The sequence below is a fragment of the Asterias rubens genome, chromosome 13 (genome assembly GCF_902459465.1).
Source record: "Asterias rubens chromosome 13, eAstRub1.3, whole genome shotgun sequence".
In the NCBI taxonomy this organism is placed as follows: domain Eukaryota; kingdom Metazoa; phylum Echinodermata; class Asteroidea; order Forcipulatida; family Asteriidae; genus Asterias; species Asterias rubens.
The window spans coordinates 1,625,678-1,653,585 of NC_047074.1; the positions used below are offsets into that span (position 1 = coordinate 1,625,678).

General features: G+C 39.4%; 1 protein-coding gene across 1 annotated transcript in view; it reads left to right on the forward strand.

The window, feature by feature from the left end:
• LOC117298612 (sushi, von Willebrand factor type A, EGF and pentraxin domain-containing protein 1-like) overlaps nucleotides 1-22,380 on the forward strand; it is a 39,287-nt gene extending 16,907 nt beyond the window's left edge. Inside the window, exons 21-44 of the mRNA XM_033781930.1 lie at nucleotides 88-258; nucleotides 756-938; nucleotides 1,287-1,481; nucleotides 2,010-2,258; nucleotides 2,580-2,765; nucleotides 3,161-3,343; nucleotides 3,965-4,159; nucleotides 5,166-5,414; nucleotides 6,163-6,360; nucleotides 6,725-6,922; nucleotides 7,947-8,129; nucleotides 8,438-8,692; nucleotides 9,508-9,687; nucleotides 10,015-10,209; nucleotides 11,493-11,606; nucleotides 12,024-12,155; nucleotides 12,818-13,060; nucleotides 13,227-13,427; nucleotides 13,834-13,973; nucleotides 15,174-15,334; nucleotides 15,929-16,119; nucleotides 16,622-16,783; nucleotides 17,400-17,597; nucleotides 22,136-22,380. Coding sequence (XP_033637821.1) covers nucleotides 88-258; nucleotides 756-938; nucleotides 1,287-1,481; nucleotides 2,010-2,258; nucleotides 2,580-2,765; nucleotides 3,161-3,343; nucleotides 3,965-4,159; nucleotides 5,166-5,414; nucleotides 6,163-6,360; nucleotides 6,725-6,922; nucleotides 7,947-8,129; nucleotides 8,438-8,692; nucleotides 9,508-9,687; nucleotides 10,015-10,209; nucleotides 11,493-11,606; nucleotides 12,024-12,155; nucleotides 12,818-13,060; nucleotides 13,227-13,427; nucleotides 13,834-13,973; nucleotides 15,174-15,334; nucleotides 15,929-16,119; nucleotides 16,622-16,783; nucleotides 17,400-17,597; nucleotides 22,136-22,380 — 4,607 coding nt within the window. The remainder of the gene's footprint in view (nucleotides 1-87; nucleotides 259-755; nucleotides 939-1,286; nucleotides 1,482-2,009; nucleotides 2,259-2,579; nucleotides 2,766-3,160; nucleotides 3,344-3,964; nucleotides 4,160-5,165; nucleotides 5,415-6,162; nucleotides 6,361-6,724; nucleotides 6,923-7,946; nucleotides 8,130-8,437; nucleotides 8,693-9,507; nucleotides 9,688-10,014; nucleotides 10,210-11,492; nucleotides 11,607-12,023; nucleotides 12,156-12,817; nucleotides 13,061-13,226; nucleotides 13,428-13,833; nucleotides 13,974-15,173; nucleotides 15,335-15,928; nucleotides 16,120-16,621; nucleotides 16,784-17,399; nucleotides 17,598-22,135) is intronic.
• Nucleotides 22,381-27,908: the final 5,528 nt, after the last annotated feature.

Genomic DNA, 27,908 nt, shown 5'->3' on the forward strand with positions numbered 1-27,908 from the left:
TCTACTGCCATGTCGACGATTTCTTAGGAATTCTGGAGACTTCTTAGTTTAAAAACAGAACATTATATTTTGTTTCTTGTTGATTAGCAATTCAGTGCACACACGTTTTGAACCATGGAGTCCTACAGTCGGATTGCCACCGCGTCCCCGGTTCCACGTGCAATGTAGAATGTCAGAGCGGGTACCAGCCGAGTGTCGGTCGCATCCGATGTGGACATGATGGAGTCTGGAATGTTGAAACGGACACTGTCTGTGAATGTAAGTTAGGTCGTTCTCGAAGGAAAAAAACCTTGTAGTCATCTTAACTGGATTTTACTAATGATTCCATGGGCAACTTTATAATGTGCCGGTATCGATCTATGCACGTGGTGCAGTGACACATCAGGGCCCAACGTCATGGCTCTGCTTACTGTCGATTTCTGCGCTTATGATCTCCATTCGCCACTTACCTGCGCGCACCAAATTTCTGCACTAGCTGTGTAAGTGTATGCCTAGTAAAGTGGAGGACTCACGAGCACAAGCCAAAATTTCCCGCTAACCCCTGAAAGACAGTTGGCTTCAGCACATAATTCCCTGCGTCCGTAAGCACCGATTCTTTGCTTACTTACGGTAAGCAGAGCCATGAAATTGGGCCGAGATGTCCTACCACTGGACCCCTGATAGCTAGAGGTAGCTCAAATCCTATATTTTAGCAGTGGGTATCTTAGCGACTTTAACATCTATTGAAACTGTATTATTTGTCTTTGTGGTTGCAGTGGTGAAATGCCCACAGCTTTCAACTCCAAGCCATGCCAGTGTTGTAGCTTGTCTTGGTCCCCACGTCTACGGTAACCAGTGTAGATTCCGTTGTCAAACTGGCTACATGCAGGTAGATGGAGAGGAGGAAGTTTTATGCATGGATGATGGGCAGTGGTCTAGCAACCTTCTCACGTGCCAAGGTGTGTATAGAGAATTAGTAGAATAGTGTGTCTTAAAGCCATTTTGGCGTCCATAATACCAGAGATGGTGTTGGTTCGACTGTGTTTTTTTCCCCCCCAGCAAGTATACATTGTATTCAGTTGTTAAAACAAGTATTCAATGACAAAAAAACAATCTATGAACCTACCTTTACATGTACTGTATTTCATAAAATGTAAGATTTCAAAGTTTTCTGATGTGAGATGAGTTCGCTTCGTACCTGATGCAGGAAGTCCATTGATTGGATGCCATGAGTTTACATCATCTGTGTGTATAGTTGCAATGTTGTTTTAGTGGATTTTATTTGTAATTTTTTTTCTTCTACAAAGTGGTAACTTGCCCTCCACTTCCTGCCCATCCCACTGGTGTCTACTCGCCGCCCGAGTGCTCCACAACACCTTCCCATTACAACACCACCTGTAACGTAATGTGCTCCGAGGGGTACCGGCTACTGGGTGTGGCATCTCGAATGTGCCAAGCCGACGCCCAGTGGACCGATAGTGAGCGAGCATCTACGTGCTTAGGTGAGTTTAATATTTAATCCTTCGAGAAAGACTTGGGTCCAAACTAAGATAAGCCTGGGCAACTAGTGAGATTAGTGTCAAAGTCACGACTATTGACTGCTTAATCGTGTTGCGACTACTCATTTTTAAGTACTCAGTTAGACGTGCCGCCACAACTACTACAAAAATAGTCTCGACTACCTGCTTGGTGAAATATAAGAGTACGTTAACAATAAAAAGTAGTGAAACCCCCTGCCTTTAGTACATTATCTTGTTTCTGTTAAGCCTTTCATTGAAAGGAATTAAAGATTAATGTTGTGCTCTTTAGGACCAGCTGGAGAGGAGAGCCTCTAGACAGTAATGTTGCTTCTTTTAGGCAATCCTTCAAGCTCCATCTGTTTTCTCCAGCTCTTTCCTTCCTCTGTATTTTAATTGTCCTTGCTGTATCTTTGAATGTTTTTACCAACGTGCAATATTGTGTTTTTTATCTGCCCGAGAACTGAAGTAAATGTTAATATAAATGAAAAATCCTCTCTGTATCGGGTATAGACGTGACAGCTCCGGTTTTCGGCGATTCCTGCCCCTCGGACATTACCGTCACAGCAGAGAGTGGTCAGATCGCGGCCAACGTAACGTGGCCGGAGCCGCAAGCTACGGACAACTCTGGGGAAGAGCCTACGATAACCTCAAGTGTGGATTCCCCGTTGCTTCTTGGTGAGCAGAGCAGAATGGTGATGTACTACGCACGGGACAGCGAAGGGAACGCGGGTGTGTGTACGTTCATCGTCACAGTGACTGGTAAGGTACAGGGGGTTTTCTCTCTCAGGGATGTTATTTCTCCGTTTTTAAACGGAATCCCGTTTTATCCCCCCCCCCCCCCCCCCAAAAAAAAAAAAAAAAAAATAATAATAATAAGTTTCTGACCAAAATAAAGTTTGTGACCAAAATAAAGTTTGTGACCAAAATAAAGTTTGTGACCAAAATAAAGTTTGTGACCAAAATAAAGTTTGTGACCAAAATAAAGTATCTGACCAAAATGAATAATTTCTGAACAAAATAAAGTTTTTGACCAAAATAAAGTTTGTGCAAAAAACTTCGTTATTTCCTTTCCTTACACAGTTCGTTACTGTGACATGCTCGGTCTTCCATTCAACGGTTACTTTGAGCATTGCACGCACCATCTTGGCTCCATCTGCGCCATTCGTTGTAACGAGGGATTCGCCGTCGGGGGCTCTCAACAACGTCATTGTGAACTTGACACGAACGGTAAACCAGGTTGGTCCGGACAACCTGCACACTGTCAGTGTAAGTGTGAACAATTTCAGACTTTTATCCGAGTTCAGAGTTTTTAACGTATTACACACAGGGATTTTATTTCTCTAATTTTTAGAAATTTGTTTCTTTTACCTATCTCACAACCCCCCCCCCCCCCCCCCCCCGCCAAACATGAAGATGAAGCCATATAGAATGCCCCAGATTACAGAGTGGGACTTTTAAAACCAAAGCTAAACGTATGGAAGCAGGCTCCGTGCTCACTGCTCATGTTTTTTTCAACAAGCCTATCACATTTCTGTATACAGGATTCAGGTAGAGCTCACAGAATAGTTGTACCCAGTGTTCATGTTTTGTGTGACCAATGTACATGTACAGTACAGTGTTAACCAGCAACTAACTTCTGTTTTTGTCGGGTGTCCCCTTAGTAATTGAATGCGATGAGCCATCAACCGAGCCCAATGTGTTTAAAGCGGGGTGCCGACCACCATACTACTTCAGGGCTGCGTGTAGCTACTCATGCGCTCCTGGGTACGAGAGGTTGCAAGGCGCTGAATACCGGACTTGTCAGGACGATAACACATGGTCGGGGTTAGCGTTGGAATGCAAGAGTAAGTTTCTTCTTCTCACCCATCCGAGGAAAAAACTCCCATTGAATCCCATTGAGTCCCAGTGATGTGTTCGGAAAGGGATTCAATGGGATCCCATTGTTTTATGATGATTCAATGGGATTCAACGGGATCCATTGAACATGTCCTAAATCCCACACCAATTCCATTGAATCCCATTGAGTCCCATTGATATTTTGAATGGGATTCAATGGGATACCATTGTTTGAATAGGATTCAATTCGGTTCAATGGGATCCCATCGAATATGTCCCAATTTCCACACCAATCCCCTTGAATCCCATTAATCCCATTCAAATTTTCACTGGGTTCCCATTTAATCCCATTGATTTTTTTTTAATGTAGAACAAAGAGCCATTCAAACAGTTTTATTCCTTGTATCTCTTTGGAACTCCTTTCCCGGTGCATGTTTCCGTCCATCCTACAATCTAGACTGTTTTAAGAGGAATATCAATTCCTACCTTCAGCTCCCGCGAGTTCTTTTCACTTTCAATAATTCATTTTTCCCCATACCAAGAGTGGTTTTTAACCTTGTTTAGGGCGTACTTGCATAAAAAAAAAAAAAAAACATTGTTCACTACAATGTCGTCATTTCCTTTTGTAGAGAGAACTTGCCCACCGTTCGTGTTGAATGAACACGCAAAGATCAGCCCTCTAGCCTGTCTAGATGGTCAGAGCTTCTACCAGGACCAGTGTACATTGTCTTGTGATGACGGGTACCGGTTGGTTGGTAACACTACTCACACGTGTCTGGAAACTGGCCTTTGGAGCGACGCACACGACGAGCATTTCTGTGAGGGTAAGAATTCCTGTTAAAAGCGACCCCCCCCCCCTTCCGTGGATAACGATCGCTGTAGTCAAGCTTTGAATGGTTGTTCAGGCCTGTGAAATCTCCTCTTCAAACATACAATCCGATTTGTTACTCCCTTTTTTTTCTTCTTCTTTTTTTTTTCGTAATTTTTTTCTTCGTTTCTTATACAGTGTAAACTTGGCATGCCTTATTTAAGCTTGATAATGTGAGATAAGCCTAATTACTGGATTGCTGGGGTGCCCTAATGCGACCAGCGTAAATGTGTGATGGGTGCTCACTTGACGTTACACGATCATTCTTACATCATGAAATGTTTGAGCTCTTTTTTAAAGGTCCACTGGTTGTTAATATTTTTTATTGTAAAATTCAATTTCTTTTGTAAAAGTGTCTGACAAATTTGATAAATCAGAAATTTTGTTTTGTTTGTAGAAACATCAACTTGTTACCTTCATAAATAATAACAAATTTCAATTCAGGTCACGACCTTTACTTTTAAAAAACATTTTAATTGGTAAGTGGAGAATTTTGGCTTGTGCGTGTGCGTAGTCCATGCTACTAGGCATTCTTCGCTTACACAGCTACCCCCGAAATTCGGCGGTGCCCTAAAACCGGAGAATGGTGATTAAAGAGCAGAATTTAGCGGTAAGCAGAGCCATGAAATTGGGCCCAGGGCCCTGGGCCCAGTTTCATAGAGCTGCTTAAGCATAAAAAGTTGCTAAGCACAACCAAATTATGCTTACAAGGATAAGGGCCGTACCAGCTAAAATACCATGTCACATGTACAAAATGTAACTGGTATCCTGCTAAGTGGTGCTAAGCAGAAAAATGTTAAGCAATATTTTGGGCCTAGGTCTTGCAGCCATTTGCAGCCTCTATGGGCCTTTTGGTCAGCTGTTTGTGGTTGCTGTGGTCTCTAAAGGGTTAAATTAACATACAAATTTATTATCAATTACATTCTTTGGTTCTCATTTTGGATCTGTTTCTATTACTTTAGACATTGCTGCTCCTCATTTCAATGGGACTTGCCCTGAAACTTTTAGCGTCACCGCTCCGCGAGGTGAGACCACCGCCGTTGTAACTTGGACGCTCCCCATTGTCATTGACAACGAGGGAAACGAATTGATTGTCAACTCGTCACGGCATTCAGGGGCATCCTTCCACGAGGGCATGTTCGCTGTACTGATTCAGGCAACCGACCAGGCTGGGAACCAGGGAACGTGTCGATTCTTTTTCGTTGTGCAAGGTAAGACACAGAAGGAATTATTTTGGGGTTGGAACTTTGACTTTAGTCATTTTTTGTTATTCACCATCTAGGATTGAATGAGCATCTTAAAAGTCTGGGTGGGGTTTCGTGGCCGAGTGGTGTAGGGGGTTGAACTCAGGTTTCTTAAATTTACAGAATGTGAGTTCGAATCCTGGCCTGGTCGGCCGCGACACTTGTGTACTTGAGCAAGGATCATAATTGCTTCTCTCCACCCAGGAGTACAAGTCGTAGAGAGCTGGGAGTAGCTTTTGGGTAGAAATTACACAAAGTATGACTATACCTTCAGAGGCACTGGACACTTTTGGTAGCAACTCAAAATTAATGTTAGCATGAAAGCTCACTTGTTAATGAGCATTGAAGAGATGTACAATGATTGTAAAATCATTGTGAAAAACGACTCTCTCTCTGAAGTAACGTAGTTTTTGAGAAAGATGGTAGTTTCTGAGAAAGACTTCAGGCCCGAAGTATTTCTCAGTCATCCAAAAGCACACAAATTTGTGCAACAGCTGTGATTGTTATAATTATTCTCTTGCAACTTTGATGACCAATTAAGGCAAAGTTTTTCACAGATTTTGTATTTTATGCAAATGTTTAGATACACCAGGAATTTTTCTTCGACAATTACCAAACGTGTCCAGTGCCTTTAAGCACCAATTGCATCCTTTAGTAATTTTGGCTCAATTTATATCCAGTTATTATTAATTTTGAAAATTTCTGTCTTCCATAGTTGCCCGCTGTCTTCCTCATTCCTTCCCTCACTTTGGGGACTTCCGAGGAGAGGTTTGCGAGAACTTCTTCGGTGCGCAGTGTACCTTCAGCTGCCTCGAGGGATATAAGCTGACGGGGTCAAGTGTTCGGACTTGCGAGTGGAGTGGTCAGATGAACGAATCGACACACTGGACCGGAGAGGAGCCTGTATGTGAAGGTATTTCCAGAAGAAAATATCTTGAAATTTCTAAGAAATAAATGTGTTGGTCACCGGTGGCAACAGTATAAACTTGGTGGGATGTTGGCTGATAACCTGTTTCTGCTTAGTAAGATTGTTCTGTGCTTAGCAAGATATTGTGCTTACAGGTTTTATGGAATATAATGCCTGCCGTCATATTTGGGGTGACCGTAGGAGCCATTTTGTCGATTGCATCATTCATAAGTTAGGTGGTGGTGAGACTGCAGGGATATTTTTCACATCCCCTTTGTTTTGCAAATTTTGCCAATAAATCATCAATACCTCGACATAAACCAAACAATGACCCTACGTTTTGTTGTTGTCCATCTTTATTGACAAACAGTTGTGATGTGTCCGATGTTCGACTACCCTGAAGGCACTTCAATAAGCGGTTGCGATGCCAAGACTACGTCTCTTCCTTATGGCTCGACGTGTTACACGATGTGCAGAGTCGGAAAACGCCCGGCACCGGGAGGGAATAACGGAGTGAGAATGTGTCAAGAAAACGGCACTTGGTCAGGAGAAAATGTTATTTGTCAAAGTAAGTGTTTCCGTTAAACTTCTTCACTGGCACAAAACTACACAAAGAAAACTATTGGATAACCGGCTCCTGAACATGTCTCATACCTGGCAATCCTGGGGTGATCGCTGTTTTGTTTTCATGCCGGTCCACCTCTTTGGAACAGCCTCCCTTTTCAACTCGGAGAGGTAGATACTTGTTCTCAATTTGATACTTATCTGTTTCAGAAATCATAGCTTCAGCCTTGGGGTGTCTTTGTACAGAGCAGAGTTCTTGTTTTTGCGCCAGGAGTGTCGTCCTTGACAGACAAGGGGGGGGGGGGGGCACTAGAAATGTTTTCACAATTATTATTCTATATATTATTTGGTTTGCGGTAACTAGAGCAAGCTTGTCGAAACATTGAGACCAATTCAAGAACTGACTCCGCGGTAGTTCAGTTATTTACGATCCTAGAAGCTAAAGTTCTATAAATTTCTATACCATCTGCCAGGTAAAAGTTAATAACAGGACAGTTCTTTTCAGAACTGAGAAGTCTCCCGAACACCCGAACAATCTACTCTACGGTAGTAGAATAAAGCAAGACAGTTCTCTAAGAACAAACTCTACCTGTCAAGTAAATACACACATGGTGTTACCGCAAACCAAACATATATTGATACCTCACCATGCAATGCCTCAAATCCTATTTTATTATTATTATTCTATTTATGAAAAAAATAAAAAACAACAAGAATGAAGTAGATATAGTAACATGTAGTGTATTAAATTGTTTAAAGAGGAAGAGAAAATGTCAAACTCAATTTTGTGATGTATTGGTTGGAACAAATAAAAACAAGATACAAGCATCTCAAAGGGGTTACCACAACAGAAAAATAAGTTTCTTTACTGCGACTGATGGGGGTCTGTTGAAACCGCTGAGTTGCAGACAGGAAAATCCTGGTGACCGGTGATATCAAATTAGTAGGAGAGATGGCCTTAGCTTTCTATCCAAACCGGACTTTCGTCAGAGACAACGAATGCATATATCTTTTGTTCACCCTTCTAGATGTTACCTGCAATGTGTTACCCCCTCCAAGATATGGTTTGATCCATTGCGACCCAGATCTGCCACAGTTCCTGACGGTGTGTCGATACCAATGTCTAGAAGGATTTTCACTCCGGGGTTCAACCAGTACGACGTGCCTGCCTTCTGGACACTGGTCCAGGGCCGACCCACCGATCTGCCAAGGTATGTGTGTAGTCTCAGACGGAAAAGCTCCTGTGTGCTTTAATTGTACTTCCAATAGAGGGCGCTATCATGCACAAACCGCTGTAGACCTTTCTGTTGTTGATAAACAAACCGCGCTGGTTGGCATGGACCATCGAATGTTAGCAAAACATTCAATCATGTTAACATATGTTCTGACCGAATTCATTTTATTTTTTCAGAATTCCCATTGCCTAGGTACCCTTGCCCTTTCAAAAACAAATCACACAGGCCTGTTTTACTCTCCTATTCTTAAAATTTGATTGGTTTTCCTTTCATCCATTGGGCAGATATTCTAGCGCCGCAATTCCTTCCGGAGTGCCCTCAGATCTTCATGACCATCATCCCACAGCCATGCGCCAACGGCTCTATCGTCAGCTACGAGTTGCCGACAGCTCTAGATAACTCGGGGGAAGTTAATGTCACGGGAGGGGAAGACGATGTTGCAGGGAGCTGGTGGCCCGTCGGGGTCTATGAGCGTTCCTTCACAGCGCGAGACCCGTCCGGGAACACGGCAGAGTGTTTACTTACTATCACTATCTTGAGTAAGTGTCCTTGATCAGGCATGTGTTATTTCCTCCCTTAAGCTGAATTCCTCTTGTGGGGTTTTGATTTTTCTCTTTTCTTCTTCACTTTCTGTGTACAAAAGTATTATTAGGAATATTATCTTTTCCGGTTTTTTTCTTGCCCGGTTTTCTCTTTTTCGCTTCTTTCATGGATAGTTACTCCCATGCCTGCTTGATTCTGATTGGTCGACCAATAGTACTGATTGGTTGCCCATATCACATTCTGCATATTAGGATAGTCTAAAGCCCGGTTCATACTTCCTGCTAAAAAGGATATAATTTAAAGGCACTGTACACGTTTGGTAATTGTCAAATACCTTTGTTCTCACTCGGTGTATCCCATCATAAGCATAAAACAACAAGCCTGCGAAAATTCGGGCTCAATTGGTCATTGAAGTTGCAAGAATATGATGAAAGAAAAAACACCCCTGTTGGACGAATTTTGTGTGCTTTCAGATAGGAATAAAAGACTTCTAGCTAGAAGTCTTTTATTATTTAAGCGAGAAATTACCCCTTTCTTAAAAACTACGTTACTTCAGAGGGAGCCGTTTCCAACAGTGTTTTATACTATCAACAGCTCTCCAATGCTCGTTACCAAGTCAGTTTTTAAGTTAATATTTGTTTTCAGTAATTACCAAATGTGTACCTTCCCTACGATCTCAGCAAAAAAATAAAAATTTTGATGAAAAAAATAACCTAAAAATTTTAGGTAGCCATTCTAAAATAAAAAAATACTCTTTACTTTTTCAAAAACGGAGTACTCTAAACATGTTTGTTTTTTAATTTGGCCTTAGGTATTGAGTGTCAGCAGATCCCAGAAATCCAACAAGCGTCTGTGGTTTCACAGACATGCGGGAACCAGGGAGGTTCAGTGGCGGAGTTTGCATGTGAAGACGGTACCCAGCTCATTGGTGCACGGTATCTGACATGCAGACATGATGGGCAGTGGAACGAAAGTCTCCCACTATGCTCAGGTAAAATTGGAGGTTGCTTTAATACGGTGTTTACTATACAGTGCACCTCCCTCAGAAATGTGATTTCTCCGTTTTTTTGACCGGAAATCTGTTTTTTTTTTCAACCGCAATTTTTAATTTATTTTATTATATTTTTAAATTTAGATCAAAATCATAAGAAACTGAAAAATAAAACCATATGGAACACCCCAGATTGCAGAGTGGAGCTTTCAAAACCAAAGATGAATGTAGAGCTATAAAAACCATGTAGCGCCTGGGATGCAAGTAGTGATATTTAGAATTGATTCAACTTGAACAAAAATAATTAGTATTATTTTATTTGTTTAGCGGTGTACTGCAGCCCTCTATCTGCCCCTCCGTTCGGAACCCTGAACCCCCCTGCATGCACTAGTGGAGCAGTCAATTACTTGACGAGGTGTGAGATTGAGTGCAACGCTGGATTCGGCCTTAGGAGACAAGGGTCATCGACCTGCCAACAAAACGGCCAATGGAGCGATGATTTAACAGAGAGCAGCTGCATGGGTAAGAACTCTGGTGGGGGAAATAATACAATTAATTATTTAAAGGGAAGGTATACGTTTGGAAACCACACTTAAAGGAACATTACAGAATAGGTTAGAAAAAACTCGTCTAAGATCCCAGATTTACATAAAGCATACACGGTCTAATGATGATGACAGTATAAAACATCCCTTGACATATTTCTGTCTAAAACATTGTAAAATGTCATATTTGACGAGAACAATTAAAATAGTTTCCCGTTTGGAGTTTATCCTCGCAACTTCGACTACCAATTCAGTTCACATTTTCACAGGTTTGTTATTTTGTGCATATGTTGAGTTACACCAAGTGAGAATACTGGTCTGTGACAATTACTAAAGGTGCTCAGTGTTTAAGTATCTTGATGGCAACTGGCAGTTGATAGAGAGAGCACTTGAAGGAAAAGGTTGTACGGGCGAACTCAAGTACCGGACTCAAGCTCTGGTGATTTTGTGCAGAGTGTGCGTTTGAGTGACAGCCTTGACACTTGGGTCTTTAAAGAATTTTGTTCAAAGAGCTTGGGAAAGTACTGAGTATACAGTGCTAACACACATCAGTGTAATATTCTTTATTCCTGATGCAAAGTTAACATCTATTAAATAATTGTTGACTTGGAGTGTTTTTCTTCACCAAAAATTTGTGTACATGCTAAAATAGTTTTCGGTCGCCTGTGATTATTTTCACGACTTGCTTCACTCATTTTTGAAACACTACAGCACCATTGTAAGTAATAGTTTTACAGGCAGTGGACACTGTTGGTAATTTACTCAAAATGATTAAAAGCATAAAACCTTAATTGGTTCGAGTAATGGGGAGAGGTTGATAGTATAAAACATTGTGAGAAACGGCTCCCTCTGAAGTGGAGTAGTTTTCGAGAAAGAAGTAATTCAGACATAGAATTTGAAGTCTCAAAATCAAGCATCTGAAAGCACACACCTTCGTGTGACAAAAGTGTTTTTTCTTTTAATATTATCTCGCAACTTCGATGACCGATTGAGCTCAAATATTCACAGCGGTGTTATTGTATGCTTATGTTGATTGTTGAAATACACTAAGTGAGAAGACTGGTCTTTGACAATTACCATTAGTGTCCAGTGTTTTTAAAGGAAAACTTACTACTATCATTATTTTCAAACCATTTAAAGGTTTGGGCTGTGGCGTCGCAGTAGAAAGGTCTATATAATGTTATATCTTGAGAAAAGTAGTATGAAATATATAAATAAATGTTAACTTGAGTGTTTTTCTTGACCGCTTAATCCCCCTAGACTTCACCCCTCCAGTCATCTCAGGTTGTCCAGAGTCTCAGAATCACATTCTACCGATCGGTGCGCAGACCATCCAAGTCTTCTTGGCAACACCGAACGCCACGGATAACTCAGGTATGAAGTCTGGGTATTTTTTTGGGGGGATAAGACGCATCTTATCTGACTTTCAAAGGTCCATGAAAAAAATCACTGTCTTCAGATGCGCCTTTCCATTGTGATGATCCCTGTGTGAAATCTTATATTTACAGATGATGTGACCTCTGACGTCACTCGAAAACCATGACATGATTCGCAAGCATACCGCCGGGCAAAACCTTTGTGTTTTGGCAGCCAGCTAGAAAGTACACGCAATCTTACCATGACTACATGTCTTTTTGCCTGGAAAAACATGACGTGTACAGTGTTTTGAACAGAGGGCGGTTTGATTGTAAACATAGGTCACATTGTCTATACTGTAAATAATACCTTTATTTCAGCCTTGATAAATCTACTTGTTGACCTCTGACCTTTGACCTTGATTAAACCCTCCAGGCATTGATCCGGTTATCGAGACCCCATCTGCAGGTGATTTGAATCTTGGCCCTGGCACTCACTTTTTCATCACCACTGCCACGGACGAGTCTGGAAATGTGGCCCACTGTACTCTACAAATCTCTGTGAGAGGTAGGACCATTGGAAGCTTTCATTAAAGGTTTTAAAACCTTTTGTACAAGTAGATCAGGTTTTTTGCCATGACATGAATCCATACTCACTGTGAACGAAGATGTCAACTTACCCGTAGAAGTTTCAGCTTCATTAGTCATGTTAGTCATAAAGTTTTTGAGAGAAACAAAGTAAAAAAATCACAGAGCAATGTTTTTCGAAAGAGTCACGTAAATCATTGTACATGCGTCCACAAATTTTGTCTCACAATTTTGTCTCTTGACAAAAATTATTTTTGTGAATTTGTTTTACTCATTTTTCAAAAAATACACAGCGCCTCAGCAAGTAATATTTTAAGAGAAGCTTTCTATCATCAGTATCTTTAAACCGTGTAAGTTTAATTAACATCTGTGAACGTTTCTGTTTTGTGTCATACAAAACCCTTATACCTCCGTGTTTCTTGTTCACTTAGCAAGCACCCTTGTTTACAGGTTTCCCCAGGCAAGCTACAGTGATGAAGTTCACTTAAAAGGTATCCTTGGTTTAGGTCTTTTAAAAAAATGCTCTGGTCCAATAAACGTTTCAATACTGGCATTTCACACCTTTTTCTTTGTTCCTTCATGGATTAATGTACTTTGACACCACTTCCACCAATTTATGAATGATTTTGAAACCGTCCGCAGATCTTGAGCCGCCGACCATTCTATCCTGTCCGAATATTACAACACTCCGCACCTCTGCCCTCCCTGTCTACCCAGTGTGGGAGGAGCCTATGGTCAATGACAACATAGGTATAAAAGATATCTACGTTGATAGGGTCAGCGGCGCTCCGGTGTATGAGTGGGGACTCTTCATCGTTCAGTATACATTCAGGGATAGGTCAGACAATACAGCATCGTGCAGGGTCGAGATTGAAATTGTGGATGGTGAGTTGATGCTGGTCTTTCTGCGGGTCCAGTTCTAATGTGCGATTCATGTAACTAATAAATACCTTTCTTCAAAAGCACTTGGAAACATCTTGAAGATGCATAGCATGTTGCATCAATAAACGAAATTCTCTAATTTGAGGTGTTTCATTGTTTTCCCCTTTAGAAACACCCTGCCAGCCGCTACAAGCTCCTCCAAATGGAGCTCTTGCCTGTGAGGGGAACAGTTACTGTACGGTACACTGCAATGACGGTTACCTGTTTCTGACCAAACCTCCGACTACCCTAGTTTGTCTGGACTCTGGACTCTGGAGCAACACTCTGGTTGAGGAGCATATTTCTCCGTATCTCCCGGCCTGCACAAAGAGTAAGATAGGTTGTTTGAGAATCAAATCATCTTGGCCCAATTCATCATGGCGCTGCTTACCGCCAAATTCTGTGCTTACATTCACCATTCTCCGCCTGCTGTGCAAGCCCGAAATTCGGCGCTAGCTGTGTAAAGCGAAGAATGCCTAGTGAAATATGCTTGATGTAGTGCGGAATTCATCGCTCTCAAGTATTGTTTTTGCACATTCGCTTTTCAAATAAAACACTTTTTTATTTATTTTAATATTATTGTTTTTCAAATTTATACGCATTTTTTCAGTTATACAGCTATACAATTGGGCCCTAATGAAAAGTTGAAGGAAGTCGCTTCAACAATAGAGAAAGGCTTCAACGAGCATTACAGAGAATTTGATTTTCTGTTTTTTTGTTTGCTTTTTTTTGTTCAGGAGAGCAAGGGTCACGTATACGGTGGGAGAGATTGGATACATACCTCTTCAGTCTCCACGGTATTTCTGGTAGCTGTGATGAGCAGACGGACGACATACGAGCTAAATTTGTGGCTCTTTTTAGCCGCCGTGTTTTTCCGGTAATTGCGATCCTTCATGTTCTTGTTATTATTCTTACCGCCCTAGTATTTATTTGTATTACTGTGCTAGTGAAAGAGTGACCCCCAAGCTGCCACTTCCCAGGTTGTATCGTAATTTGGGTGTGATCCCTGGCCACACGGCAGTTAACGATTGGCTTCTGACTGGCACCCCTGAACAAAGATATTGACTTAATAGGGAGACTGCCAACATACACGAAGGGCTAGATAGCTCAGTTGGTGGAACGCAGGCACGTTAATCTGGAAGTCATTGGTTTGAGTCACACTCCAGTAAATTTGTATTTGTTCATCCCCAAATCACGAAAACTTTACCCAGTCAGTTTCTCAATGTGGTTTATAATATATATCATCTTTAAGTCGGCTTGAATCCTTGATTCTGATTGGTCGATCCATAGCAACAAGAGTGTGATATAAACCTGTATGTTGCACGGCCCATATCACACCCAGTCTGCGTCCCATATCCAACTCGGCCTTCAGCCTTGTTGGATATGGGACACAGAAGTGCTATATTTTTTGGTATTTCACTTGTGCTAATGTGAGAACTTGTAATACAAAAAATTAAATATGGAAGTGTCGTGGTCGAGCGGTTAAGATCACCGAATTCAAACTCTGGTGTTTCTGATTAGCAGAGTGTGGGTTCGAATCCCCAGCCATGACACTTGTGTCCTTAAGCAAGACACTTGCCCATTGCTTCGTCCTTCGGATGGGACGTAAAGCCGTTGGTCCCATGTGTTGTGTAAGGCATGTAAAAGAACCCAGTGCACTTATCGAAAAGAGAAGGGGTTCGCCCCGGTGTTCCTGGCTGTGGCTGCTTAATGCGCCGTAGCACCTTGTAAAACCCTTATAAGGTGCTAACTAATTGGGTCTCAAAATTCATCACTTCAATAACCTATCTTTCTGAAAGTTTGTGTATTCTCAGCACCTTGAGTACCTTGTTTGGTAGATACGTGCGCTATATAAGACTTCGATATTATTAATAATAAATAATGAATAGGGTAGATGGCCTTAGCTTTCGATCCAATCCGGACCTTCTTCAGAGGCATAAAACAAGTACAAACAAATACATATCCATTTATAGAAAAAGAGAGGGGGAAAGGGATTAAGGAAAGGATCCAGAAAGAAGCGGGAAAATAACAGCCGATCAAGACTTTGATATTATTATTATAAATGTCTTCTTATCAGCTTTGCCTGATGGATCCAGACACTGTGTGTAAGATGGAGAACATTGTTGTCAGTTGTGGAGTCACCACGGAGGACTCTGGTAGTCGTCGACGGCGGCGGCAAACACGCGAGGAAGAACTCGACGTCAACGTGGCAATATCTCCAAGACTTGTCATCGAGGGGTAAGGAGCAATTTATAAAAATAAATAAAAAAATAGTGATGTTCAAATCTTCAGAATACTCGTGCCAAGCAGCTCTGAGATCCACTGTTAGGAAGTACTTTGGACTATATAATTTGGTTTGCAGTAACGCCATTTGTGTATCTTCTAGCTGGGTAATTTATGTTCTTTTTAGGACGTGTCTTGCTTTATGTTCTACTATCTTGGAGTAGATTTTACTGGAATTAGGGAGACTTCTCCGTTCTGAAAAGAACTGTCCTGCTTTTTAACTACTACCTGGTAGGAAAGTAGAAATCGATTTCAAGTTCTGATTGCTGATGAGTCATCAGGGCGTGGGTTTGACTCCCGGTCGTGACACTTGTGTTCTTGAGCAAGATACTTGACTGTAATTGCTTCTCTCCACCCAGGGGTAAATGGGTACCTGTGAGGGAACAGGTGGTTCTTGTGATTGATTTTGCTAGGTGCGGTACATGCTTAGCAGCACAGGCGTTACAATCCCCAGGGAGCTGAGATGGTTTAAGGAACCTTGATAAACTTCATAAAACGCAATAAAAGTAAACTCTGAACGTAAAAACTGAAAATTCCATTCCGTTTCAGAAATAGCACATTGGACGTGAACTCTACTCCACTCTTCCTAAACACGTCTGCGCGTGACATGTTTGGTGACGAGACTGCGACCTTTAACCTGGATAGAGGCGGGCAAGCTGTGTTCTCCAGAGAGCAGTCAGACACCGGGATGATTGAGGTCTTCTGTGGTGATGGGATGGTGGTATCCGGCTCGCGGTGTGGTGAGCAAAGATTTGATTTCTCCGTTTTAAAACGGAAATTTTAATTTAATTTTTTTATTTATTTCATGACTTAAATCAAATTCATCAGAAGATGAGGATAAAACCACATAAAACATCCTAGATTGCAGAGAACGGCTTTTAATTCCTCGGACGCTTTCGTGCTTGCAAGCTTTCACGCTTTATGCTTTCACGCTTTGTACTCGTAGTTCATGTTTTTTTTCAAACTGCCTATCACATCTCTGGGTTAAACACTACTAGTTGATCCAAAACAAAATTAATATCCTCAAAATAAAAATAATACCCGGTTGTTTTATTAATTTTTTTTTAAAGAAATGATCGACTGAAGCTTTCATTTTTCACAAACTTAAATTAACAAAATTTAAAACAGTAAACCTAAACAAATGCTTAGATAGTTTGACAGACTTTATGAAATTTGGCCCTGTATGTATTTGTTTTTGATTTTTTAGCTGAGAATCACTTTCTTTATTTTTCATACTTGAAGTGAAATGTCCGAAGGGGACACGTTATAAGCTGTCGCTAAGGAAGTGTGAGCCGTGCGGAATAGCTACGTACCAGGACCAAGAAGGACAGTTAACGTGCAAAGTCTGTCAATCAGGGAGGACGACGATCGGAACAGGAGCGTTTGACCCAACCCACTGCCAAAGTAAGACGAAAATACTTTAAATTTTTATTTTGTATGTTTTTGTTTTATACAGTGATGTGATTTCTTTGTTTTTTATCCCCGCCCCCCCCCCCCAAAAAAAAAAAAAACCAAAAAAACATTTATATATATATAATTATAAAAACTTAAATAAACAAAATGGAAAAAAACAGTGTGTTTTATTTTTATTTTTGTTGTCATAATTCAAATCAAGTTCTGGTTGGTGGAGTAGGATGCACTCCCTTTCCAACTTTTTACTAAGCAGTTATGGTTGAGTGCCTTGCTCAAGGGCAAACGAGTGTCATGACCGGGATTCGAACCCACACTCTGCTGCTGACAACACCAGAGCTTGGGTCCAACGAACCAAACCACTCGGCCATGACATGCCACAATATCTAGTGCCCTGTGTCTCATTCAAAATGGACCATGTTTCATTTCACAATTTTTGAAAAAAAAAAGTAACCAAAAAGTTTGACAGGATTATTTTTTGCTCTGGACCAGAGTAATTATCCAAGGAAAACTAAAACTGGGTAAGTTTAAAGATAGTTTTGGGTTTTTAACAAAACATCATGTACTTTTATTTTTGAAAAATTAAAATGTATTTTTTATTTGATCACAGAGATGTGTCCCCCAGGTCACATTTCCTTCTGGGGTGTGGACCCGTGCCAGCCTTGTCCAATAGCCTCATACCAGAGGAGGTCCGGTCAGATTGGCTGTGAGGCCTGTCCTGATGGTATGAGGACTCGAATCACGGGGGCTACTTCGATTTCTCTCTGCACTAGTAACTTCCAAACTCCCGCAATCCCTGAAAAAAGAGGTAAGAAAAGACAATTCAACCTTTTTTTAAAGAAAGGAAACAGAAGACTTTTACTTTTTGCTCAAGTTCTTCATTCGTTCAGTCGATGCGGAGCATCGGATGGTGGCCCTCCAAACACGTTGGTCCTCCATTACTGTACTCAGCTCTTCCCATCTTGGGCCAGAGTCCCGTCTCAAGGTGTCCTTACACACATTTAAAAATAGAAAAGAACTGCAAACCGGTCACACTTTGATTTAAAATTAATGTTCTTCAAGAAAGAAGTAAAAGAACCCACACACACAAATGGACATTTGTACTATATTTTGTACAGTTACACATGTATATCTCCATTTTTTGAAACATAAGTTTCAGTTCCTAAGATTTATTTGATTCAATGACGTTTTTAGGACTTTGAGAGGTTATTGCTCCAGAATATAAGAAGTCATAAGTTAAAGACACTGGACACTATTGGTAATTGTCAAAGACCAGTCTTCTCACTTGGTGTATCTCAACATATGCATAAAATAACAAACCTGTGAAAATTTGAGCTCAATCGGTCGCGAAGTTGCGAGATAATAATGCAAGTGAAAAGACTGGTCTTTGACAATTACCAATAGTGTCCAGTGTCTTTAAATCAATAGAAAGAATGTCTTCACAAATTCCATAACATATAGCGGCATTTTATCAGGATTTTAAAGACGTTACTGAAGACGTTTGTCGCATCATTGGCTTATATGTTCCTCAAGTGGATGAGAATGACCCTTAGGGTAAACAATCTCATTACAGACGAAGTCTTCCTACATCGATCTGCTGAGGTGTTAAATTCTCTTTCGTGTCATTGCTGCCTGTCATGATCATACATCTCACTTCTCTCAAAATGAAAAAAGAATTTCAGAAGAACATAATTAGATAAACACATGGTGGTACCGAAAACCTGATGTATTGATACCTCACCAAGAAATGCCTCAAATCCCGTTTAATTTAAAAGGTATTTTTCATGCCTTTTTCTTCTTGGAGATTGCCTGGAACTGGTTGCCGTAAATTGCCCCTGTGTGACATGACCTTAAGACCTCGTCACATATGAGCCAACTTTTACAGGTAGCTTGTAGGCAACCAACTGCAAAGCAGGGCCAAATTTCATAGAGCTGCTAAGCACCAAAATTTGCTTAGCACAAAAATTCTTTCTCTAAAAAAACAGGATTACCAACCAAAGTTCTACGTGATTTTCAGGATAAGCAAACGACAGCTGAATACCAGTAACAAGCTATATGCAAGAAATGGACATTTGTTTGGTAATCCTGTTTTTAACACGGAAGAAATTTAATGCTAAGCAATTTTTTTGTGCTTAGCAGCTCTTTGAAATTGGGCCCAGGACTGCAGAAATAATTATTCAAACAATGTGTTTCAATCTCTGAGAAAATTGAAATGTTAATGGCTTTCTTTTCTTGGAGATTGCCTGTAACTGGTTGCCTGTTAATTGCCCCTGTGTGACATGGTTCTTAAAATGGTTACCACCCCTTCATCTGCTTACTATTTTTTTTTATTTTGGTGAACAGTTTACAATTTTCAATAAACAAAAAAGGTCATCTATCCAAACTCCAAACTTAAACCTTCATTTTAAAAGGTGCATATTTCTAAATCATGTTTGTGGCAAACTCCAAACTTAAACACATTTCCTTTAAAGGTGCATATTACTAAAATCATTTGTGTTTGTGACGGATTCAGTGTAGCGCAATTTTTATTCACTGTATGAAATCTCAGGTTTTTTTTTTGTCGTTTTCCCCCATCTTTTATTCCCGTCTTTTATTCCTGTCTTTTATTCCTGTCTTGTCCAGCAGTCCAGTGACATCGCCAGATGTTTTTTTTAAATATTGACATAGCATTAACAATCTTCAATGATTGAATACGGGCAGGTGCAAGAAGATTTGAGTAAATCCATCTCTGACGGTGCATGGCTCATCATGATCATTCACCATAGAGTTTATAGAATACCTGTAGCATTAAAGGCACTGGACTTTTTTCTTTTTAATTTATTTTACTCCTCCTTTTTAAATTTATTTTTTATAATGCCTCAAACACCGGAAACATGTTAACGATCTCAGATAAAAACAATTTTGTTTTAAAAAATGGCCCAGCCAGTTGTTTTTAAAAATGTGTCGGACGGCCATTTTGACTAGTGGAAAAAAAAGATCCTCCCTCTTCCTTCATGTCCTTTTTCAAATAGTCAGGCTCTAAACATATATTTTTTTGGCCTTATGATTTGATTCTTTTTTTCTGCAAAATTTCTTTCACAGAAAAAAACAGAAATTTAAATAAAACAATTCCTTCAGTAAAAATCGGGCCCTCTCTTCCACTGGTGTACATGTACACAACAAAAATAATGTATGTTAATTTCTTAGGCATCACCGTTTCAGAACCATGGAAACCACCTAAAAAAGAAAGAAAGAAAATGATGAAAATGCAAATTGTTTTTTCGTTGTGTATTAGGCCTACAGTTATATTAAATTTCATGACAAAATTTTCTTCCGTCTTCACAATGCTATTGACGAGTGCAGATGTCTTTGTCTAGAAGAGGTAGACATTGTTCCTAGGACTAACATGCTGAAGTCCAAATTGAATTCCAGTCGTTAATGACTGAATGACTTCGGATATTCACAGCAATATCAATTAAATAAAAAGAATTAAAAAAATCGAAGCAAGCAGCAATGTCAACGTACTGAAATTACCAAAACTTGTTTGCCGACCATTAAACCTTTGTAAAATGAACTCACTACCAGGGAAAAATCATGGGAGTTTATGTTAAGGTTGCTGGGGTGGATTTCACAAAGAGTTAGGACTAGTCTTGTCTCGAGTGAGGACCAGTTACTCGTCCTAACTTAGGACTATCCATGCAATTTGTATATCTCCTAGGACTAGTCCTAAGTTAGGACTATCCTAACTCTTTGTGAAATCAACCCCTGGTTTGAATACCACTCCAGTGATTTATTTATTTATTTATTTATTTATTTATTTATTTATTTATTTATTTATTTATTTATTTATTTATTTATTTATTTATTTATTTATTTATTTATTTATTTATTTATTTATTTATTTATTTATTTATTTATTTATTTATTTATTTATTTATTTATTTATTTATTTATTTATTTATTTATTTATTTATTTATTTATTTATTTATTTATTTATTTATTTATTGTTTAACCTGGGAAATCCATTCAGTGAGAAAAACTCACTGATCTCCCATGGATCCCAGCTAATAACAAACTACAGAAGTGAACTTAAGATAGAATATTACAGATTTACACAGAAAAACATTGCACATTCATTTAAAAAAGCACTAGATCCAGGCACACATACATTTGCCTGAGGATTTCCTCCACAGACCTTGGGAAAGTACTGAGTATGTTTACTGTATTAAAATACATCTTGGGTAAAAACAAATTTTATCATGGGAGTTTATGTTTCGTAAAAACAAATTCTCCAGAAGATGACCAAAGCATACTGATCGAAACGTCGAGTTGTGTGCTCTCAGATGCTTGTTTTCAAGACCTCAAAATCTAATTTTGAGGTCTCGAAATCAAATTCAGAGGGAATTCAGAGGGAGCCGTTTCTCACAATGTTTTATACTTTCAACAGCTCCCCATTACTCGCTACCAAGTAAGTTATTATGATAATAATTATTTTGAGTAAGTACCAATAGTGTCCACTGCCCTTAAGTATACAATCATCTTCGTGATTCTCGAGACTGTAGTGAGTTTATTGCTGTTTTGTTGGAAAGAGCTGTTTATGGAATTGGTCCTGTGAGTGTAATTTGAGACCTGTCTATCCCCAAGTGGGGAATTTGGATTGGTAATGTCTGCGTTACCATAGCAACGTGGAAATCCTACCTCTTAATTTTACTCCAAGGTTTACCCGGAATTGGTTACGGAGATTGTTACAATATCATGTAACGGCGTGTTTGCACAAAGCTTTTCAACTCTAGAATTTGAAACGAATAATTGAATTAGCGCTTGGCCGCTCAAAAACCTGAGACCTATGCGCTTGACCACTTCAAAAACCTGAGACCTATGCGCTTGACCACTTCAAAAACCTGAGACCTATGCGCTTGACCTCTTCAAAACCTGAGACCTATGCGCTTGACCACTTCAAAACCTGAGACCTATGCGCTTGACCACTTCAAAAACCTGAGACCTATGCGCTTGACCACTTCAAAAACTGAGACTTACATATATGCACTTGATCACACCAAAACTTGACCACTCAAAAACTTAAGTCCCATGCACGACACGGCTCAATTTTTTAGGCCAAAATACATTTGACCACTCTAAATCTTGAGTCCTATGCACTTGACCCTTAGCAGGCATGTGAGACTTCCTCTTTTTAGCTGATTTCCTCTTTTTTCCTTAACTCTCTGTGTACAAAAGTATAGGAATATTGTCTTTTCCTCTTTTTTTGCTTGCCCGGTTTTCTCTTTTCCTTTCCTTTCACGGATAGTTACTCACATGCCTGACTTAGCCAGCCATACTAAATCAAAAATTTATTCCTGTTCTTTCAGATACAACAACTGTTCCACAAACGACTCCTACTGTTGTCCAGACCACTCTGAGTGGCACCACAGGAAAAGTGGACATTGGTGTCATCACTAAGAACCCAAATGATGGTGGGAAGGATGACAATGGCACCCAGGCTCAGTCGTCATTTCCAGTCGCAATGGTAGTGGCTGCTGTGGTCATCGCGTTGGCTGTTCTTGTTTTCCTTGTAGTTGGAGTTGGGTGTGTGGTTCAGAGGTATGGTAGTTAAAATCCTAAAGCCCGATTCATAACTTCCTGCCAATGCGAACACGATACGAATGTTAACTTCACAAATTCACAGTGAATAACTTGCATAGGCTGTGACGTATTGCATTCCCATTTGCAGGAAGTATGCAACGGGCTTAATAACCCTACTCCAACTTCTGACTCTACAATACCCTTGACTTTATGTGAATATTTTCATAATTTTCAAAGAATACTGATTTTTGATTTTTGATTTTTTTTTCTTTTCTCTTTTTTCTTCCACTCTGGAAAGTACTGAGTGTTTATTTCTAACACACAACGGTGTGAGGGTACAACTAAAATGATTAATTTGATTAAAATTTTGGAAATCCCAGGCGAAGAAAAAGAAAAGGTAAAAATTACTACCGGCCACGCCCGATAAGTTGGGCTGGATCTACGAGAGGGATCATCTCGAGCGATGATGACGTCGATGAAGAAACTGACGGGATGGACCTCCTTGCCATCAGTAACCCTGTCTTTGGAATGATGGACGGCGGACCTATATGTAAGAAACATTTTTTTATTTATTTTGATTTGGTTTGTAATAGATGTTAAATTTGCATCGGGGACAAAACATATGCAAATTTAACATCTATTAAATCGTTGCAGTACCCGCAGCTAAAACTAGGATTCTAAACTGCCTCTAGCTACTCGTTGGTCTAGTTGGTAAGACACTGCTCTAGATTTGCAAAGGTCGTGGGTTCGAATCCCACCCGAGTACTTTGCCTGTGATTTTTGTTCACAGAGCTCGGGAAAGTACTGAGTATACAGTGCTAGTAACACACATTGGTGTATATGGGTAATACCAAAATATAGTATTTTTATACTAGAGCAGGATTTGAACCAACAACCTTCGGATTAACATGCCGGTGTGGTAGGAGATTCTGTCCCCCCAGAGGTTCTTCTAACTTGCTTGATTGGTTTCCTACCATTTCCTTTATAGAAATTGACTCATATAATTTAAACTATTTTAAGAAAGTCTTGCCTTCATTCATTTTAACGTTCCTTTAGTTCATTTAGTTTCTTTCATTTCTGTATGTTTAAAAAAATACCATTTATTTTTTAGCAAGAAGTGCATTATGATTTGCTATACGTGCTTTATGAGCATTTTATTCTGCTGATGTGTCTTCATATTACTATTTCGTTCTTGGTTTTTTTCCCCAATTATTTTCTCTTATTTATTTGCTAGTATAAACACAACCGTTTTATTCATAAAAGTATTAATAAACCCAAGTTGCGCACTTAACCAAGCCCCAATCAAGGTGCCTGCTCAAAACAGGCAGTAAACAAAACAAAATAAATCATGATTAAATGTATTAAAATGTAATGTCTAGCGTAGCAAGTGAAATTTCAGTTCTTAAAAGATAAAATAAACGTGTGGTTTAAAAACGGGATGACATCAACTGAGTAGGGCGCCCTCTATTGGAGGTTAAAAGAAGGCATGCCCATTGGCCAATCCTGTGTCACTCGTAGTTGAATGTGTATAATAATTATGGTGAGCGACCAGGCAAAATTTAAATAAACCTGCCCCACCCATCTTAATACTTGCTTGCATTTAACGGGAGAAATTATTTAGGCTTCCGCCTTTGAGACCCCATATCCTATCATATTGTTCTTCCAGTCCACGTACATGTAGGCATGAAGCTATTTCTAGTAAACTATGACACTGTCTTGGCATTCACTATTTGCTTTTGGGAGACTGTTCCAACCATTTATGATTCTTTCTGGAGAAGAAGTTTCGTCTACACCCAATGTTCTTGTTTAGAGTAGGTTTATACAGCTTAAAGGAATGACCCCTCATACGGGTGTTCCCGACCGTCTTGAAGAATTTCTTGCAATGGACTTGTTCCAATCCCTTGACCATCTTTAAAGGTTTCGATAAGGTCACCTCCAAAGTCGTCTTTGTTCTTGTGTTCATCAGGGCTTGTAGTCTTTCTGTGTAGGGGAGGCTTGCTAAAATCATATTTGTACATGCCTGAAGAATGACGGCGTGATGACGTTGTGATGACGCCAAAATGAGGTCTATAAGACATTGTTTAAGGACACACAGATCTTTAAGGACACATCTTTAAAGATTCGATCTTTAAGGACACACAGTTCGCTGACGACAAGCCACTCTCCAATAACCTTCATATTGTTCTTGTTAAAACAAACGGCACATAATAACAGTAGGACCTTGCAACAATTTTGTTTTTCATCTTAAAACTTTTTTTTCATCTTAAAACTTTTTTTTCCAACATTTTCCTTCGTCTTCTTCATGTTTTTTTAATTATTTATTCTGTTTAATTTCAAAAGAGAACCACGATGGAAATAAGCTGTCCTGACCCATGGTGTATTGATGCATACCTACATGTATTTCAAAAATGAAATTCATTCTAAAACTCTTAGTATGTACTTCCGCCTTGTGAATTACATCTTCTTAAAAACCTCCAGGGGAATAATAAAGGCCTAACAATGGTGAATTTGCAATTAAGAAATTCCTGCAAATTAATGCAAGGAATGAAATTCCAAACAGATAGAGCTTTATATCATTCCTCCATGGTTACATACAGTCCTTTTTCTTGCGATGTTTTCGTTCTGAACAATCCATTCACTGGGATGTATATTTAACAGCACACGTGGAAGTTGGCGCATGTGGGAGACAAAAACCACATTTTTGTTCAGTGTCCTTTAATGAATGCGTGTCCGGCGTGTAATCTTATTCAAAAACATCGCTTGTTTAGTTTTGTCTCTATCTGAGCTTCCTGCATGAAGAAAATTAGCATTGTGAAATCTTGAAAATGCATTCTTTCTTTTGGATGTGTATGTATGTATTCTGTTAGGAGCAAGCAATCAAGTTATCATGGAATTTTGTATTTATAATTGTTTTTTTTTCATAAACATTTCTGTTTTATCTTTCCCTGAGCTTCCTGCATGCACATGTAGACATTATTAGTATGAAATCGGTGAAATGAATTCCTTCCCCCCCCCTTCTTCTTTCACCTTCTTCTTTAATGCTTGGAGAAAGCAGAGTTGATACACCCCAGATATTTATTTATGTTCCCCGTTTTTGTTTTTTGTTTTTGCGTAAAAACATCCACAGAAATGTATGTTTTGTCTTTCCCGAAGCTTCTTGCATGATTGTAGAAAATTAGCAATGACATCGTGAAATGGATGTGTATGTCTGTACTGCTTGGAGAAAATAATTAAGTTGATAAACACTACAATGGATATTGTGTCCGTCAGTTTTTTGTGTTTTGTGTGTGTGTGTGTGTGTGGTAGAAACATCGACAGAGTTTTCTGTTTAGTCTTTCCCTATGAGCTTCCTGCATGTAGTCAATTAGCATTCAGACATCGTGGAAATGCATTCATTCTCTTTGAATTTCTATGTCTGTACTGCTTGATGGAGCAAATAATGAAGTTAATAATCACTACAATGGAGTGTGTGTCCGTCTGTTTGTTGGTTCTTTTGTTTGCGTAAAAACATCAACAACAATTTCTGTTTTGTCTTTCCCTGATGACATGTCTGCATTTAGAGCTATAGCAATTTCACATCGTGGAAATGCATTCATTCTGTTGGATGTTGTATACGTACTGCTACGAGCAAACAATCAAGTTAATACACACCACTGTGGAATTTATGTCCGTCTGTTTTGTTTTTACATCTGTGCCCAGTTCCAGTAATTAAAGACACTGGACACTATTGGTAATTGTCAAAAACTAGTCTTCACAGTTGGTGTATCTGATCATATGCATAAAATAACAAACCTGTGAAAATTTGAGCTCAATCGGTCATCGAAGTTGCGAGATAATAATGAAAGAAAAATAACCATTGTCACACGAAGTTGAGTTCGTTTAGATGGTTGATTTCGAGACCTCAAGTTCTAAACCTGAGGTCTCGAAATCAAATACGTTGAAAATTACTTCTTTCTCGAAAACTACGTCACTTCAGAGGGAGCTGTTTTCCCACAAAGTTTTATACCATCAACCTCTCCCCATTACTCGTCACGAAGAAAGGTTTTATGCCAGTAATTATTTTGAGTAATTACCAATAGTGTCCATTGCCTTTAAAGGAATGGTACGACCTTTTGGTTCGCCGTCATTGGTGTTCTTTGTCTTAAAGCAAGTCTTTAGGGACCATTGCCTTGCCTACAAGCTCTGCTTCTAAAATGGATCCCTCTGCAGTGTCATATAATTTTGTTTTCATCTAGTTCTTGATGTAAGTTGTAGTCTTGAAACTGACCACTATTGTGTGATAATGTTTTTTTATTTGTTGATAGACCTACTGCGGAAAACGTCTGAACCGTGAACCTTGTAATGATAACGTAACCTGCACTTTTGCTTGTCATTTTCTTTGACAATATAAACCAACTTTAATTCGAACGATATTCAATCTTTGATCAAATTGTTCATTATTTTTGTTCTCCTGTTTTTAAAACGGACCCTTTTCCTTGTCTTCCTCGACAGTGGAAATCAATTAGTGTGGCTCTCACGTTTAAGTGGCCGCAACGGCCTCGTGATAATAGAAATAAACTCTTTTATAAAGCCTCCCCCCCCCCCAAAAAAAAAAAAAAAAAAAAAAAAAAAATGCAAAATGTACACTCTACCTTAAAGATCACCGGCCATTACCTTTCCTATTGTATAATCCCTCGATGAAGCTACTGCTAGCTATAGCTTTCAAAATCTTTAGATAGTGTTTTCCCTCTGCGCAGTAATTTAAACCTCAGTCTCCAACGTCCACGCAAATTGAAATATGGATAGTGATGCTATCCGAAATTACAATTTGCGTTCGATACGATACGTTTTGTTGTAGTTGACAAAATTAAATTATAGAAACAGTCCATCAGACAGAAACTCATTGATCAATGTTTTTTTTTCTTCAAGTAATTTCGCTCAGCGATGCAACCATTATTGTATTCTTCTGAAAGCAACAACATTGATTTTTTTTTATTAAGTGACGCATGTATCTGTCAAAAATGTGTTGTTTTGGGGAAAACAATCAAAGACGTCTTGCTTTTGATCTTATACTCATTTAAAGGCAGTGGACACTATTGGTAATTACTCAAAATAATTGTTAGCATAAAAACTATCTGGGTAACGATTAATAGGGAGAGGTTGCTAGAAGTATAAAACATTGTGAGAAACGGCTCTCTCTGAAGCGATGCAGTTTTCGAGAAATAAGTAATTTTCCACGAATTTGATTTCGATACCTCAGATTTAGAATTTGAGGTCTCGAAATCAAGCATCTGAAAGCATACAACTTCGTGTGACAAGGGTGTTTTTTCTTTCATTGTTATCTCGCAACTTCGACGACCAATTGAGCTCAAATTTTCACAGGTGTGTTATTTTATGCATACGTTGATATACACCAAGTGAGAAGACTGGTCTTTGACAATTACCAATAGTGTACTTTGTCTTTAAAAAAGCCTCAATCTTGAATTGCGAAATAACTTTGCTCTCGGATAACCTTTATTGTATGTTTCGGACGACAGTTTAATTTTTTGTTTACGGCAAGTAGCAGTCAAATTAAAGCCT